The sequence below is a fragment of the Cornus florida genome, unplaced genomic scaffold (assembly GCF_030987335.1).
Source record: "Cornus florida cultivar Cherokee Brave unplaced genomic scaffold, ASM3098733v1 CherokeeBrave_3.0.0_Hap2_Chr04, whole genome shotgun sequence".
NCBI classification, from domain to species: Eukaryota; Viridiplantae; Streptophyta; class Magnoliopsida; order Cornales; family Cornaceae; genus Cornus; species Cornus florida.
In genome coordinates this window covers 81,745,866-81,762,011 of record NW_026775574.1, presented here as the reverse complement: position 1 = coordinate 81,762,011, position 16,146 = coordinate 81,745,866, and the positions used below count along the sequence as shown (strand labels likewise).

Below are 16,146 nucleotides of genomic sequence, written 5' to 3'. Positions count from 1 at the left end.
CCCACTTCTTCGGGACGCAACCCCACGTTATGCCGCCTCCGCGACACCCCGAGCAAACAAGCGCCCTCCGGCTGACTTGATACCCGCCCTTCACAACGGTTTGCACGCCTCTTGAACTTGCAAGAACTTTGGTGCGCGCGGCCCTCCGGCCATCCGATGCGCGCGGCCCTCCGGCTTAAAGGACGCATCTTCATGGGGAGATGGAGGCTCTCCTCCAACAGCATTGATTACCCACCGACGCTTTTTCAGTGCACCGTCTTCATTCTCAAGACCCCGGGATCGACAAGGGGGCACACCTTTGTGCTTTTCCCCAAGTCCTGCTCTGATACCATTTGTCACGGGCCTAGAGATTTGGCGCAGCGGCACGGCCCGTGCGGCACCAAGGTGTTGCTTCAGCTCGCGCAAGCGCCCTAGTCAGCCACCACGACCTGCCCTCCCAAGGATACATGCTGACTGGTTTCGGCCTGCCATGGCCTCGTCAGGGGAACGGCTCCAGCTCCCGACCAGTTTGTGCAGGGATGGCCAACTCCCTTCTTCATAGTCAAGTCCAAGACTAGCGACAAGCACCTCGAACTGAACCGAGTCGACCTGCCTGAACTCTGAAAAGGTACCATCCTGTGGTCCTGCACGCCCCTTCCCTGGAACCATTCCCAGTCAATGAATGTTCTTAGCCAACCAGCATGCGTATCTTCTATGCTCATGGCATCGTTAGGAATCGGATCGTGACATCCTGCTCCCTCTGGGCCTGCTGCAGCTGGTGGCTCCGCTTCTGCTTCAGGCCCCCCTTCTGTCCCTACCTTGCCGCCATGGGCCCCTCGGTACACCCGAACGGATGGGACGTTCGTGAAACCGAACGAAACCATGCTGAAGGATGGCCAGACCGCTATGGCCTACTACAGGAGCATGTGGACTCCGAAGGACCTTGAGGCGGCAAAGGGCCTTTCCCAGAAGGACGTGTTCAGCCGCTTTCCCCAATCTGCTATGGAGGTGACTTTTATTTTCCAACTCATGAATTCTCTCATATTATTTGGTCTTGCCTTCGCCCGACCTGACTATTGGCTTAACCGTTTTTAATGTGCACCTATGCAGACATTGTTCGGAATGATGGCCATGCAGAAGCAGGTGGAGATGGGGAACGCCAGGGCCCGTAAGTTTTCTGACAGCCTGGAGGTGGCTAATAAAGAAAACGACCTCCTTGCCATGAAGAATACCGAGGTACTAGCTCGGCTTGACAAAACCGAACAAGAGAGAGATGTCCTGAAGAAGGAGAATGATTCCCTTCAGGATGAGAAGGATGCCCTCCAGCTTGAAAAGAGCGTCTGGCAGACTGAGCGTGAATCAATTAGAGAAGAGAAGGCAGAACTCCAGCGCCTTCTGGCTGACGAACAGTCTGCTCGGATGGCTTTCGAGAAAAGAGCTCTGGACGAGCGTACCGCTCTCATCGAATATGCGCTCCGCTTAATTTATACATAAAAGTCATGTAAAAGTTGTGACATAATCTCTTCATACTAACTGCAATGAAGAATTGTAACTTCTAAAGAATATAATTTGCATTTCGATTAGATTAAGTTGGGCTTTAGCACCTTGTAACTCATCACAATTCCATTTAGATTCATCAGAAATTTCTCAATCCATACCAAATGTTGTTCATGATTTAGCTTCATGTTGTGTTAAAACTGCCTATTTATTAAACAAATCAATCATATCATTTAACTTGTTTAAATACCACTTTTAACACACGGAGATAGTTTTACTTTTAACTACAGCAGCAATAGCTGATAGTTTTACTTTAGTATTTTGGTGATTGAAATTGTAAATTCCATTTGCATTTATTGTTATGACAAATATTGGCTAAGAACAAACCCAATCAAGAATTGAAGAAAAAAATAATCTAAAAATCAAACACCATACAAAACACAGGGATTTAACATGGTTCGGTTTATATATAATCTATATTTACGATAAAGATCAAAGAAGAGAGATTACAGTCTCTCGAGTCCCAGTACACCCTTTGTCTCACTCTCCGTATGTTTCCTCTGATTTGGAATTCAATAAAAATTACTACGTAGATATTAGATCCAAGATATGCAAATAGGTCAAAACTGGTTAAAAGAAAATTGAAGCCACAACTCAACATTCATGCATGTAGTTGTAACGATTTAATGAGAAAAAATTTCTTCACTATGAGATAAACTAGTTAACTTTCTTTTGTATCCTAGACGATATAAACGATATTTGTCTCCACACCGAATAATTGCAAAGATAATTTCTTAATGAGAACCTAGATTCCTTTCAGCGTTCTGCATCATTAGTGTAACGCACTATATCATAGGACAATAACCTCGTACAAAGTTTAACACTTTAAAATAATGATATAATGTAATTACTACATAAGCACATCATGAATCGACACTCTAAAAACCATTCAAACACTGCTTGAGAAAAAGAGCCTCCAGATCCAAGATTTATGTCATTGGATTCCTATTTGAAGTCCCATCTTGAAATTACTCCATAGTTAGTTCAAGTCCACCCATACCATCATACTAACATGGTTGATAAGAGTAATCAGAGGCTCAATAAAATTAAAATTAATACTATATATATATATTAGTGTTTGTCTTTTGTGGTTAAAAATGTTGAAAGGTGTCATCAGGGTGCTTTTGGTCCCAAAACAGTGAAACCAATTTTCAATCTCCAAACTATAAAAAGGCCCTATTATAGCCAAAACCAAGAGGCATCTGTGAAATTAAATGAACTGGGCCACTATAGCCCCATGGGTGGTCCATGGACGCATGAATGCCTCTGCAATCGCCATTCCATTTCACGTGTAATGTTTTGTGTAGGCACAATGGTGGTCTCTCTGATTGCATGTAAACTGTAGAGTAAACAATTGGGTGATGAAGGGGTGATGATATGACCATTTTTATCTTCTAATGGAGGGCTATCCTCTACCAAACTGTACTCTCTCCCTCTCAACCAAGCAAACCACATCCTAGCTCATGTTGTGGTTTCACAAGGTACCAAACTCCAAAGGCCTTTGGCATAGCATTATAACCTACTTATCCTCAAAGAAGATGGGAGGAATTTGAGTCCATTCGTGACAAAAGGGTGTGTATATTTATTTTATCTTTCGAAAAAAACTTAACAGGATAAAAAACTACAGTTAAACTTGTTAGTTTTTTAATTTTAAATCGTCATATTGTATGACTCCCTACCCGTACCATATGGGACAATAGCGGATGTTTTTTTTTTTTTATTTTATAAATATATAATTTCAAAAAAAAACAAAAAAATTTCAATTGACGCAATTATCCCCACTGAACCCATGACAGGTCGTCCCTAATGAAGGTCCAACTTATCATGAAATTACGGTCGCCAGCCCACTGAACTCCAGTTTTGTTTTTGTTTTTTGTTTATTGTTTTTTTATAGTATGGGGCAACCGTTTCCATAGAACAAGCCCACATGGTTAACGATGTGACTTGCGAGCAACTTAATGATATGTGGTCCAAGAACCACCTGAATGTCTATGCAATTTTGAATTTCATTTCAAGAGTTTTAGTGTTCGATAAAATAAAAAATTAACTATTGAAAATTTTAATAATTAAATTTTAGGTGGACAAAAATAAAATAAAAAATTAGTATATTTTTAAATTTTTAGTGACATTCAAATTATATTACCAAACCTATTTAATTGAATAAAAGTTTAATTCATTCAAAATTAAGTGCTAAATTAAAGTTATCAAATAACACATAGTTATAAGTATTTTATACACACTTGCAAATGTTTATATACAAATAATTCACTTTTCAAAAAAATTGCAAAACTTTTATCTTTATATTTTCTCTTACACAAAATTAATTTTGCAATATCGGTAATATCCCGATCCCATATGCATCAAACAATTATCAAAAAATTATTTTAAAAGTAATTTTTTATAGAATTTGAACTCTCAATCTCTAAGATATGATGTGATATTCTTATTAGTATTATAATATTCATTCGAGTTATTTAAATTTCTTGTATTTTCACTAATCACACCATCACATGCATACTCAAACACTCTCATAGAGTCATACTCTGGCCTTACCTTCTTCGCTAATCACTTTCAAGCACCCTCATTGAAATTTTTTTATTTACAAAATTACCTATAAATTTTTGTAAAAATCTTAAAAATATCCCCACTTTTTTGTGAAATGATATTTCACTATATATTTATTGTTGTTCAAGGCCATCCCTTCTCATACAATTCTTTGGATCCGTTAATGACGGGTGGTGCATGCTAAGAGCTTTTCGACAATCAAAGACCGTCACCGTTGCACTGAAACTCTAAAATAAAAGTAATAATTTAATGTCTTAATTGTCTTGTACCTTATTGGTTATGCAACTTATAATTTTTTAACATTTCGTTCGAGTTAGAGTTATTGTAATCTTGGAGGGATTGTTAAAAATCCCATCTTGAATTTTGAATTAACAGTCATCCTTGTTACCTTATCAGCTAGTAGGGATGGACCCATGGTATAATTGTCCCCCGCGAAATTTTTTTTTTTTCATTATTTTGGCCTACTTTTTGTCATTTTGATATATCTACTTACAAAATATTAGTTTTGCCTCCCTAAAATTATTAAAAAATTCAATATTGCCCCCTCTCATTTGAGTTTCTGTGTCCGTCCCTGTCATATGGTCTCATCTTGCTATTTAAATTCAAGCTATTCTTCCGAGCTGTATCTAGTCTTCCGTATCATAAGATTTTTATCCATTTGGCTCCTTTATCTGAACGGTTCAACTCCGTTATCTTATTTGCACAATATAAAAATATACTTATATTGTTACATAATTCCATTTAATTTATCCAATTGCTCTTAAAATATGGCCTATTGGACCCATTGAAAAAGAAAGGGCAATTTCCTAATGGTTTATACTTTCTTTGAGTAAACCTTGATGTAAAATTAACTTTAAAAAAATAAATACTAGACAACAACAATGTGAAACATATTAGTCCTTCAATAATTAGATTTTAAAGATAATATATAATTGGACCAGTCAAAATAACCAACCCATGACAGGCCCAGCCCAACAACTTTGTTGGCCATTTTCATGGGAAAAGACCAAAAAGGTGATTCAGTTTGGTAGCCCTATTAGGTCACCCCATTTTGAAAGTGAAGCTTCCTCTTTCTTCTTTACACATTTGCATGTGGTTGGACACGTGGCGCCACCTCGAGACAAAATCAGAACACCTCAGCATAATACACTACTACTACGATTTTTGTTTTCCCACAAAAGTTAATAAATTAGTTTCATGGAATAAATAAAGTAATTGGGATAAGGTAGAATATTTTGCCAGCCCACACCCATCCATGACCTAACTAATTCCACAAATACCATGTGTGTATAATGTAGTATTTTTTTTTTTTTATTTTATTATTATCTTTTTTTTTTTGGGAGGAAATGGACATCATGGAACCACACCTTCAAAGAACAAAATTTCACCAATATGCGGAGAAAAATTATATTAAAGACGTTATCATCAACTAATTAAATATTAACATTTATAATAAATGGATCACGTAATGTCACTAGTCCGGAATGGACATCATGGAACCACACCTTCAAAGAACAAAATTTCACCAATATGCGAAGAAAAATTACATTAAAGACGTTATCATCAACTAATTAAATATTAACATTTATAATAAATGGATCACGTAATGTCACTAGTCCGGATAAGTTATTATCCAAAATGAGACCTTGAAATTCACCTTTTTTTTCTTTCACTTGCTGCAAAATCAAACACGCATTTATGTCAATATATGGAAGACAAACCTCCAATTCCTTTGACTTTGGATTTTTTGTTTCTTTTATTATTGACCTCAATTTTTAATTTGTTTTAAAAATTTAAGAAGGAGAATAGTTGATTGACCTTAATGTTAGGAGGAATATTCCAACCTAAATGTAATTTGGATATTCTCCTTATATTCCTCTAAAACAATAAAATCAAAGAACGTCAAAAAAAAAAATTTGTTTGACACAAAAATTTAACTTATTTTGAAACAAATATTCAACTTATTTTGACAATGTTTAACAATACAATTTTTTCTTTTTTTGGTAATGAATAATCAATCCGTCCAGTAATTAATTTGGACTCTCGAGAAAAGAAAGAATAGATAAAAGGGAAAAGGGAATAGATGGATGAGGCCATCCATAGATAACCGATGACGTCTCTTTTCCTTTTTGTCGGGTTGAATGACACTTCTTTCATATTTGATTAGAAGAAATGAAAAGAGAATATTTATAATCTTATTACCTTATTACTTTTTTGCCTGGTTAAATGACACTTTTTTCGTATTTGATTGAAAGAAATAAAATGATAATATTTATAATCTTATTACTAATATACCCTCATTATATACCATTACAAAAAGTAAATATTTATTTCAAATTTTAAAAATGGGAATTACATACTGGTAATTATTATTTCTCTCTTTTACAGTATTATTTATTTTTGGTAAAAGATAAATGTCATTTTTCCAAAGTTGGGTATGGGTTGATATTTAATGAAAACCCAATTATTTGAATTGTTTCTTTCTCATAAGTAATCATGGAAGGGGACCACTGGCCACATGATAACCAAGTATCCCATCCACCAACCATCAGATCTGGAGCGTGCCCATCATGAAACCGTGGGCCGCGGAGCACAGAGCCACATCCCGTCCCTATAAATAGACAAAGACAAGGGTACGAAAAACAATTCCTTGTGTCTGTGATAGGAGAGAGAGTCACATCATTGCGTTGGTATGAATGGTTGAAGAGGGCGATAAAAGGGCATAAATTAGGTTTTCTTGCCCACGAAGTGAAGATAGAGATAATTTGGTGGGTGGGTGGTTTTGTTTTTCTAGAGAGAGAAAGTGGAGGAGGAGCTCTGGGTCTCGACCTTTCCCCCCGTCCCTGGCCACTGATGTTATGCCGTTAACCCCAGAGGTACCGCACCTCTATATATCTCTCTCTCTATATATATACGTATATGATTATATGTTGTATTGTTGTTTTTGGATGAAGATGGGTTTGATTTGGGTATATTTGATTTGAATCAGATCTAAATAGGTTGGTTCTGTTTCTCCCAGATTTTCTTTCTATTGAATTTGCTTCGATGAGATCCAGAGTTAGAGTTTGAATTTCAATTAGGGTTATTGTTTTGTTTGTTGTAAGAAACGTTGTGTTTAGGAATGGATTATTGTGGGTTCGGTAAATTTTGGTTTGATTGGGATGAGGTGATTTTTTAATTGAATATGCTTGATGAGATTTAAGGTTAGAGTTTACATCTCACCGAGGGTTATTGTTTTTTGTTTTGTTTTTTATTTTTTATTTTTTTTATAAAATGTTGTGCTTAGGTATTGTTTTGGTTTAGGACTATGCATTTGGTATTGTTTTGGTTTGTTCGCCTGAATATTAAGTTGAATTATTGGGATGAGGTGATCATCTATGTTTTTTTGTTAATTGTGGTAGATTTGGTTTTTGGGTTTCTTTTAATGATCGCAGGGGGTTTAAATTTATTTCTTTATTTATTTTTATTGTTTGTGATAAGGGATCTTTGAATTTTGTTGTTGGTATAGGGGGTGCGAAAGAGTTTGATACAATCCCTATTGGTGAGCATTTTGATTTTCCACGATTTATGAACTATTAGAAATTTGGGTGTGTTACTTTTGGGATCTTATATTTTATGTGGTGGTTGAGTAGACCAATGCTTGGTTCATTTGTTCATAGATGTAGATGATTTCTTGATTTTTGGTCTGGTCCAATACTCCAATCGTCGTGTGGATATTAGCTTTGAGCAAGTGCATTATTAGTGTAAATGCTGATACTTTTGTGGAACCTATATTGTTAACATTGACACCAGCATATCCGCTACGGGCCAGCTTCATTTTCAATTATGCACGCCACTTTTATTGGATGACTGGATATCCACTAGGCTAGATAGCTGATGATCTGTTATGAGAGCATTCACCTAGAGTTTCTAATAGATGTGCTCTAGGTATGATATGGATAGTTCTTTCTAAGACTTGCTTGGGTGGAGATTATGACTGTGCCTATGGCAAATTAATTAGTTACCTTGTGATGGTTCCTTTAGTAAATCGCTTTGCCTATGAAAACAACTTTGCTGATGTAGCATGATAGAAATATCAGTGGACGCTACCAATTGGAATATAGAAATTTATGATGGATGCTAGAGTTTATGGAGTCCATGTATATGGAAAGAGCTGTGTTTTGGGAAGGGCAAGAATAATTGTTGTTTATTCACTGAATTTCAGTATTTTTGTAAAGGAGGGGATCGTGTTGAAAGCCTGTTGTAGTTTACCATGCCCTTGGACTATGCTATCCAGACTTAGGGTACAAGTGTTGGGCACAGGTGCGTGTCCAGGGGTAGGTTCATTCATTCAATAGGATATATGGACTTGGCTAAAAAGGCTCCAAAAATTGAATGTGGGTATTTGGATACGGTACGCAAAAGGGAGATAACGTAGCCTTGTAATTAGTCATTCACATGCCTTTTTTGAAAAAAGACATGCCCATGGTGTTTATAATATTATAATTCTATGATCTGAAAGATTCTATGTTCAATACACCACTATGTAGAATTATATTTTAAGATATTCCAAAGATTAATGGTTCTGCTGACATTGTTTTTGATGTTAAATATTGGTTTGGAAGTATATTATTTTCCTTGATTGTCTGAATATCAAACTATGTTGTTGCAACTCTTGTTAATTAGTTAAAGTATCATGATGCAAGTCTCATGTATAATTTACAACTGCAAAAAGGTGCTGTATGACATTCAAATTCTCATTAATTTTAAAACAAAAGGAGTACGACAAGCAACAGATTCGTTGTTGCTATGCTTTGGTAATTTATCATGTTATTAATCATACTGAAATTGCATTTTCGTAGTTACAAATCACATGCTTTTGGGGGTGTTAATTTTAATTTGGGGATTTGTATGTGTAATATAGTGTGTTAGATGGGGTCAAGAGTCGTATCATTTTGTATGACTCAAAAGGTGCTGTATGACATCAAAATTCTCATTAATTTAAAATGCAAGGAGTAAGACCAGCAACAGATTTGTTGTTGCTATGCTTTGGTAATTTATCATGATATTAATCATACTGAAATTGCATTTTCATAGTTTCAAATTACATGCTTTTGGTTGTGGTAATTTTAATTCGGCGATTTTATATGTAATATGGTGTCAGTGTCATATCATTTTATATTTTTGCTAGCTTCTAGTTGATTATAAGTTATTCTTCGTGATTGTCTATTTTGATGCAAGCTTGGATTCCTTATTTGTGCTTTCAGGTTGCGTCGGACTTTGATTTCAGAGGCTTATATTTTTTAGTTAAGACATGGAGTACCTTTGGTCAGCTTGCTATCATTGTCAGGTTTCTTCATTCCAGGAAGTGCTCGATTGGCGGTGTCTCTTCATTGGAGATTTTTTTCTTGTTTCTTTTGTCAACTGCACTTAGTGGAAAGCTACCCTTAAATGAAAAGTACAAGAGTTCTGATGCAAATATTTTCTGAGAAATGCGTTGGATCTTTAGGGAAGATCTGCAAGTAAGCTACACACTCATTTCCTTTTAAGCTAGAATTATAAGATGAACTTTTGTCTGACAAATTTATCGCTGTAGTGCGTTGTCGCTGCAACATCAAATCGAGATCCTTGGGAAACCGTCTTCTTGGGTACGTATTTAATCATGCTTTACTTTTTTGCGTGTTTATTTTTTTCATTTTAATATCTCTGAAATGGCAATACCTTCATCTTTGTGACATTTTTTCTTATGACTGTAGGGCTGAATTCTGCAAGTAAAGGAATGAAATTTGCGTTCGTTTTTAATTTTAGATGAGCCTGTTACACTGAATCTTTGCAGAGTTGGTTGTTCTGATCTCTGTCTTCGTCTTTTCTCCTGATGGGTACTGGTTAAAAGTGACAAGATATCATCTGTAAGATGCGACAAAGATTCTATGTAGATCAGCTGAGATAGATCTTTTCAAGTTTGTGATAGCATCGTGTGATTGTCTGGAGTATTGAATCCTATCTGTTGGTTGAATTGATAATCAGCCTCAACTCTTCTTGGGTTGGTGTCAGTATGTTCTATAGTACTTGGAGTTTTCTTCTTTATATGCCTAGCAGTTTTTTTTGGAGTCGTTGGTCGTAAATATTTCATGAATAAGGCTACAAAGTCTATCCATTCGTTGTTCCATGCTCATGGACGTTGCAACAGCAAACTGATGGTGGAATCAGCTATATCAGCCAGGCAGTAGTTTATATTTTATAGTTTTCTTTTAGAGTCGTCTACTAAGATAAGCGTCATAAATTTGTCCTATCAGCTCATTTTTTGTCTGAATAAATAAAAGCGTCACGAGCCCTTGCAATTGCAGAAATGGAGAGGTACATTGGTTTTTTGTGGGTCTTGTTTTGTACTAATTTCTGATTTGATTTTACTGATCCATTATGTCAATCGTGTGTGGTACAGGTACAAGATAATCAAAGAAGTTGGTGATGGAACATTTGGGAGTGTATGGCGAGCTATAAATAAGCAGACCGGTGAAGTTGTAAGTACTTTTTACGATTTGGATCGCCCGTGAAGTTAATTGTGAAAAAAAATGCTTTTAATCTGCTGTTCCAAATTAATCTTTTATCTTGACAGGTTGCAATTAAAAAGATGAAGAGAAAATATTATTCGTGGGAAGAATGCATAAACTTGAGAGAAGTTAAGGTAACAATTTAACTGCTGCCTGTCCTTGGCACCTTGCCTCTGGTTATGTTTTCTGTATTCTATAAATTGTGTTTGTTTTGTTGGTAGTCGTTGAGGAAAATGAATCATCCAAACATTGTGAAGCTGAAGGAGGTCATTAGGGAAAATGATATCTTGTACTTTGTGTTTGAATACATGGTAGGTGTCACTCCAGATCCGGTCAATATCTCATCATCCATTGATTACTTGTTATTAAATATTTAAAATGCTGATTTTATGTCCAGGAATGCAACCTATACCAACTTATGAAAAACAGGGCAAAGCTTTTCTCAGAAGCTGAAATAAAAAATTGGTGCTTCCAAGTATTTCAAGGTCTTGCATACATGCATCGTCATGGATACTTTCATCGCGACCTTAAACCAGGTGATTATTTCTAGCGTTCAATAATATAGATAGGGAACTAGATAGTTGAAATGAAATCAAAAGACACTGCTGTAGTGTAGTTTTGGAAATGTTGCATCTAGTTAAATCTACTTTCTAAATATGAGGCTTTTCAACTATGAGGATTTTCAACACTTGTACATGGTTGATGTTACTTTTGGAATAATTGCTTGGCAGCAATATGTGAAACATCTCTATATCAGCAGCGTTTAAACAGACAAATCAACTGGTTGTGGGATTATAATTTTCAAATATTGTACCTGCCAATTTAACTAGTGTACATTATTGTGTTATGCATATAAAACATTTAGCGTGCGCATGTTTGCAGAGAACTTGCTGGTTTCAAAAGACATTATTAAAATTGCTGATTTTGGCCTTGCTCGCGAGATCAATTCTCAACCACCATATACGGAATATGTCTCAACACGCTGGTGGGTGATTTTTCCCACTTTTCTTATGTATTTGTATTCTCTTTAAACCTTAGTTCTGCTTGTTGCTTTTGATTATTGATTCGTAAAATGTGGATTTGATAGGTATCGGGCCCCTGAAGTTCTGCTTCAATCACCAACATATAACTCTGCAGTTGGTGAGTAGAAAATTTGGCCTCTATTTTTGAAAGGTTTTCAACGAATTACTTAAGAATTATAATTTATTCTTTTCCTACCTCTAGATATGTGGGCAATGGGGGCAATAATGGCTGAACTGTTCACTCTTCGTCCTCTTTTTCCTGGTTCAAGGTACATACATATCGTATCCTTTCAATCTCCTTTGTTTCTTTTATGGTTACGAAAAGTTAACTTCAAATTACCGTATTGATTGATCTGATTGGGGATATTTGGCGAGGTTGGTTCTCTAGAAGGGTGTACTCCTTCGCCTATCTCTTGATTGATGCAAACCAAGATTATGTTACATCATACATGATGTTCTAAATAACACATCTGAAATTTAATTAGCGATATATGATTTCCCCTCCCTCCAATTCACATGTTAATTTTGACATGTTCAATGTTGCATTTCATGCTTTGAATGCGATTTGAATATTGATTTCAATGGACTCTACTCTTTACAATTTTATTTTTGTATTTGTTTATAGTTGTAATTCTCTTTGTGACAATGTGGATGCAGTGAAGCGGATGAGATATACAAAATATGCAACGTCATAGGCACTCCGACTGAAAGTGAATGGGCTGAGGGACTTCAACTAGCAAGTGCTATAAACTACCAGTTCCCACAGGTCAGTTGAGCTTGGTTTTTGTGTGCTTTTAGTGCAATAAAAAATGTTACATGTTTATGTTTTTTTTCCTCGCTAATTTATATTAATGAAAAGCTTACATTTTTGTGATTGATTTAGTATTGACTTTGTTATCGGTAATTGACTATAGTGTTATTATGTCAATTAATGTAATATCCTGTGTGTATTATATAAATAGTCCATTGTAACCTTGCTTTTAAATTTGAAATTGCAGCTTACTGGTGTTCATCTCTCTGTGTTGATGCCATCTGTAAGCGAGGATGCAATCAGTCTTGTTAGAGTAAGTACTGGTTTTTTACAATTGTAGCAGCTGCTATTCTTTCTTCAGTCATTTTCCATCATATTTGTTTAATTTTTCTCTGACATGCATATGAATATAAATTTGGAGAATTTATTATCAATTTTTTGAGGGTATATTACACTGGACCCCATTTTGGTTTACTGTAATTACATGAAACTCCCTCTTGTTTGGTAATTACATAGAAGTTTCCAACCGGAGGACTGTAATTTTTAAAAAATGAGGGAAGGTCCTTGCAATTGTATGGCAAACCACAAGGGAGTTCAATATGATTGACCCATTTTTTGAAATAGAGTTTGATGATTGTTACCATTGAACTTATAATAATGTGTTGGTCATTTCTTCTCAAATATATAGTTACTATGTTCATGGAATCCTTGCAAGAGGCCAACCGCATTGGAGGCCCTCCAGCATCCATTCTTCCAGGTGACATATTATAACATGCATTAGTGTTTCTTTGAGTTTATTACCTTTTGGATTTAGTTGTAAAGCATTGATTTGCATTCTTTGATGTGGCAGAGTTGTTATTATGTTCCACCATCTCTTCGTTCCAAAAATGTTATTGCTAGAACACCTCCATCTGGTTTGTCCTTTTCCCTCACAATGTTATTTTTCTGGGACAATGAATGGATAGCCTAATTCGTTTCATTCTCGTTTCTTCTATAAATGATTTGTTTCAGTTGTTGCAGCTGGAACTAGGGGATCTTTTGAGCAGAAAAGTGCCAGGAAGCATTCTGGGACTTTGTCTAGTATGAAGCCCACAATCAACTCAACTGCCAGAGCTAATGTGTCTCTAAGCACAGGTGATGCATTAACTTATAAGGAATGATACTCGCCCCTATTGTATGATTGTTTTGGTATCTTAATTGATGGTAACTCCAATTTGAATTTAATACAAGATATTATTGTTCTGTGTTAATGTCCTAGTTTTAGTCTTCACCCTATATTCAGTTGAGACCTAAGTCACATAAAGCGGGAGCGTCACAGATCGTGAGAGCGGTACCATTTTAAAAAAATTGTGCGACTTAGGTTGAGGCAACAGAAATAAAAAGGGAAACAATTTAAATGCTGCATCTGTAGCATCTGCTCCTGAAACTTGACAAGGATTTTACCAAAAGCCAAAGTATGCATCTATGCCTATTCCTAGAGGGAAAATATACAAAAATGACATTGTTAAAACATGAGATGCTGGTAACTGAAAAATATTTAGGGTTCTCTGAGAATTGTGTTGATAACAAATTTCCGTGCCAAAGCTGATTATTATAGCCGACAACTTGAAAGTGGAAAATTCTGCTGTTACCATGGAAACCACATTGGTTTTCTGATTTTGAAGCCAGATAGAATAATTATCTCATCGGTTATCAGGATTATATGCTTATTCCCATGGTTATTTTTTTATTTTGTTTTTTTTCCCTCTTCACACTGCATGAAAGAAATCAGAGGTGATGTGCCAGTCGTCGTCGGACATCTGTGTGTGTGTGTGCGCCTTTTTCCCCTCTTGAATTATTTACTCTGGTGCAAGTTGATACTCATATATTCTCATCTTATTCTGACAATTTTCCAGGTGTGCAACGGAAGTTGGAAATGAATAATCAGGTGACTTGTCATATACTTTGCATTTTAGTGGGTGCACATTTGTTGATTTGTTGAGGTCATTATTGTTATTATTAATTCTTTGTCTTTCTTTCTTGGGTGGTTCCTAGGATGCAATTAAGAACGATAAATATTTGAAGAGCTCTGCCAAACCTCCACCAAGATATGGACCGCCTGCAAGGAACAGTCCAAGTAAGTTCTGTCCACGATAATATTTTAGTGTGTTTTTCTTTCCAAGTATGAGAACACAAGTGACTTTCTTTCCAAGTATGAGAACACAAGTGTGACATTAAACGAGTTTGACCTCCTGCAGCATCACAAATGGAGACTCGTGTGTATAAAAATTTTAGTGAAAATTTCTAATTGCTGAACCATAACATTCGTTTAGCTCAAACCCATAGTTTCCTCACTAAGGTTTTGCTCAATATAGATTTTCAAGTGCATGAAAATTTATTGGGCTCATCGTGCAAATATTTGTGTTCCAGTGTTTTCTGGTTTTGCTCACGAAAGAGCAATTTAGTTTATATTGATTTCAATCTAAACATGATTAACTGCGTGGGTTGGCAGCATCCATTTACAGCGGTAAAGGATCACGCGGAGTTTCTGATACAATTGAGAAGTTGGCAAACATGACGGTTGGTTCTGGTAGAGTGCCCGTGCCCGCAAGGCAGCCCTTGCCACCACCTCTGAAGGCTGGAGGATGGAATGGCCACTCTGATTCGTTTCTTCGACGATCGCAGGACATTCAACCCGGAAGAACTTATTCCCGGAAAATTGTGGGATGAAGAAATGTCTGATGGGAGGTGAAAATGGATTATGAAATAACAATGGGATTGTTGTTCTCTTGCGCAAATATTGCCTTTTCTGTTTGTGGCTTGGTCAAGTTTGTTTGGTTACCAATTAACTAAGTAAATGTTACTTCGTGTTTTGTGAGATGTTTGATGATTGTTTAATATAATAATATGGTTCAAAGTTGTGGCTTGTGTTATATCATTGTTTTTACTACTGCTTGATTTTTTTTTTTCCGATTCCTTTGAAGGGCATTTGATTTGAATTTGATCTGATTTGCCATTGTACCATTACTGCAATTCGGCGCTAAAGCAAGGCTATCCTATTCCTGTGAGGATAGGATAGGATTGAAAAAGATGGATGTGCCCCTTGTCTTCTGATAAAAGATAAATAAAAATACTATGTATTGTTTGGTTGGAGGTGGGAGGAATGGATGATCCATTTCTTCCCATCCCATTCTGTTTGGTCTAAAGAGATTTTATATGTTCTTTTACCAGTTCCACATGTTGGTACAGTGATTTTTTTAATTATTAGAAGCTAAAAATGGTTATATTTCTATGTAATGGTTTTTCTTCTTTTACTCCTCTCTTCCATAGATGGAAAACGTGTCGTTGGACTCCTCTCCTCTTTCTTTCCGTTCTTCATTCCAATTAAACAAGACATTTAAGCAATAATTTTCAAATTGATGATATTTTTGAAGTCACTGTTACTCTAGATTTTATTTCATTTTGTATGGTACTTATTTCATAATTAAAAGATTAAGTGATGAATTAAGTCAAGAAAATAAAGCAAAGCATTGTCTATATGATAGGAAGACTAGAAAGGAAGTTGTGTAGTTATCTTATCAGTGTCAGTATAACGGTAGATATACACACTTTTCTTTCTATACTAATGCAATTACATTTGTCTCATGATCTCATCCAACTATTTCAACTTGATAATATCAACATAAAAGGAGATTATATATAAGCTTTCCGATTCATTTCTCATCCGATAAATAGTAAGTATTACAAAAAAAAAAAAAAAAAA

General features: G+C 35.8%; 1 protein-coding gene across 2 annotated transcripts; it reads left to right on the top strand.

Moving 5' to 3' along the window:
* The first annotated feature begins 6,757 nt into the window (after positions 1-6,757).
* LOC132303662 (cyclin-dependent kinase F-4-like) lies at positions 6,758-15,316 on the top strand. Of its 2 annotated transcripts, none has more exons than XM_059801011.1 (19): positions 6,758-6,977; positions 9,348-9,602; positions 9,677-9,728; positions 9,837-10,437; positions 10,523-10,601; positions 10,697-10,765; positions 10,853-10,942; positions 11,029-11,167; positions 11,514-11,616; positions 11,719-11,771; positions 11,856-11,922; positions 12,311-12,419; positions 12,652-12,717; positions 13,093-13,161; positions 13,255-13,318; positions 13,416-13,538; positions 14,300-14,331; positions 14,439-14,520; positions 14,896-15,316. In XM_059801011.1, exons 4-19 carry the CDS (start codon positions 10,430-10,432, stop codon positions 15,111-15,113), a joined length of 1,371 nt encoding a protein of 456 aa, XP_059656994.1. In that variant the 5' UTR covers positions 6,758-6,977; positions 9,348-9,602; positions 9,677-9,728; positions 9,837-10,429; the 3' UTR covers positions 15,114-15,316. The 2 variants fall into 2 exon arrangements, with proteins under 2 accessions (XP_059656994.1, XP_059656995.1); XM_059801012.1 differs by having other exon boundaries at positions 6,759-6,977; positions 13,425-13,538.
* Positions 15,317-16,146: the final 830 nt, after the last annotated feature.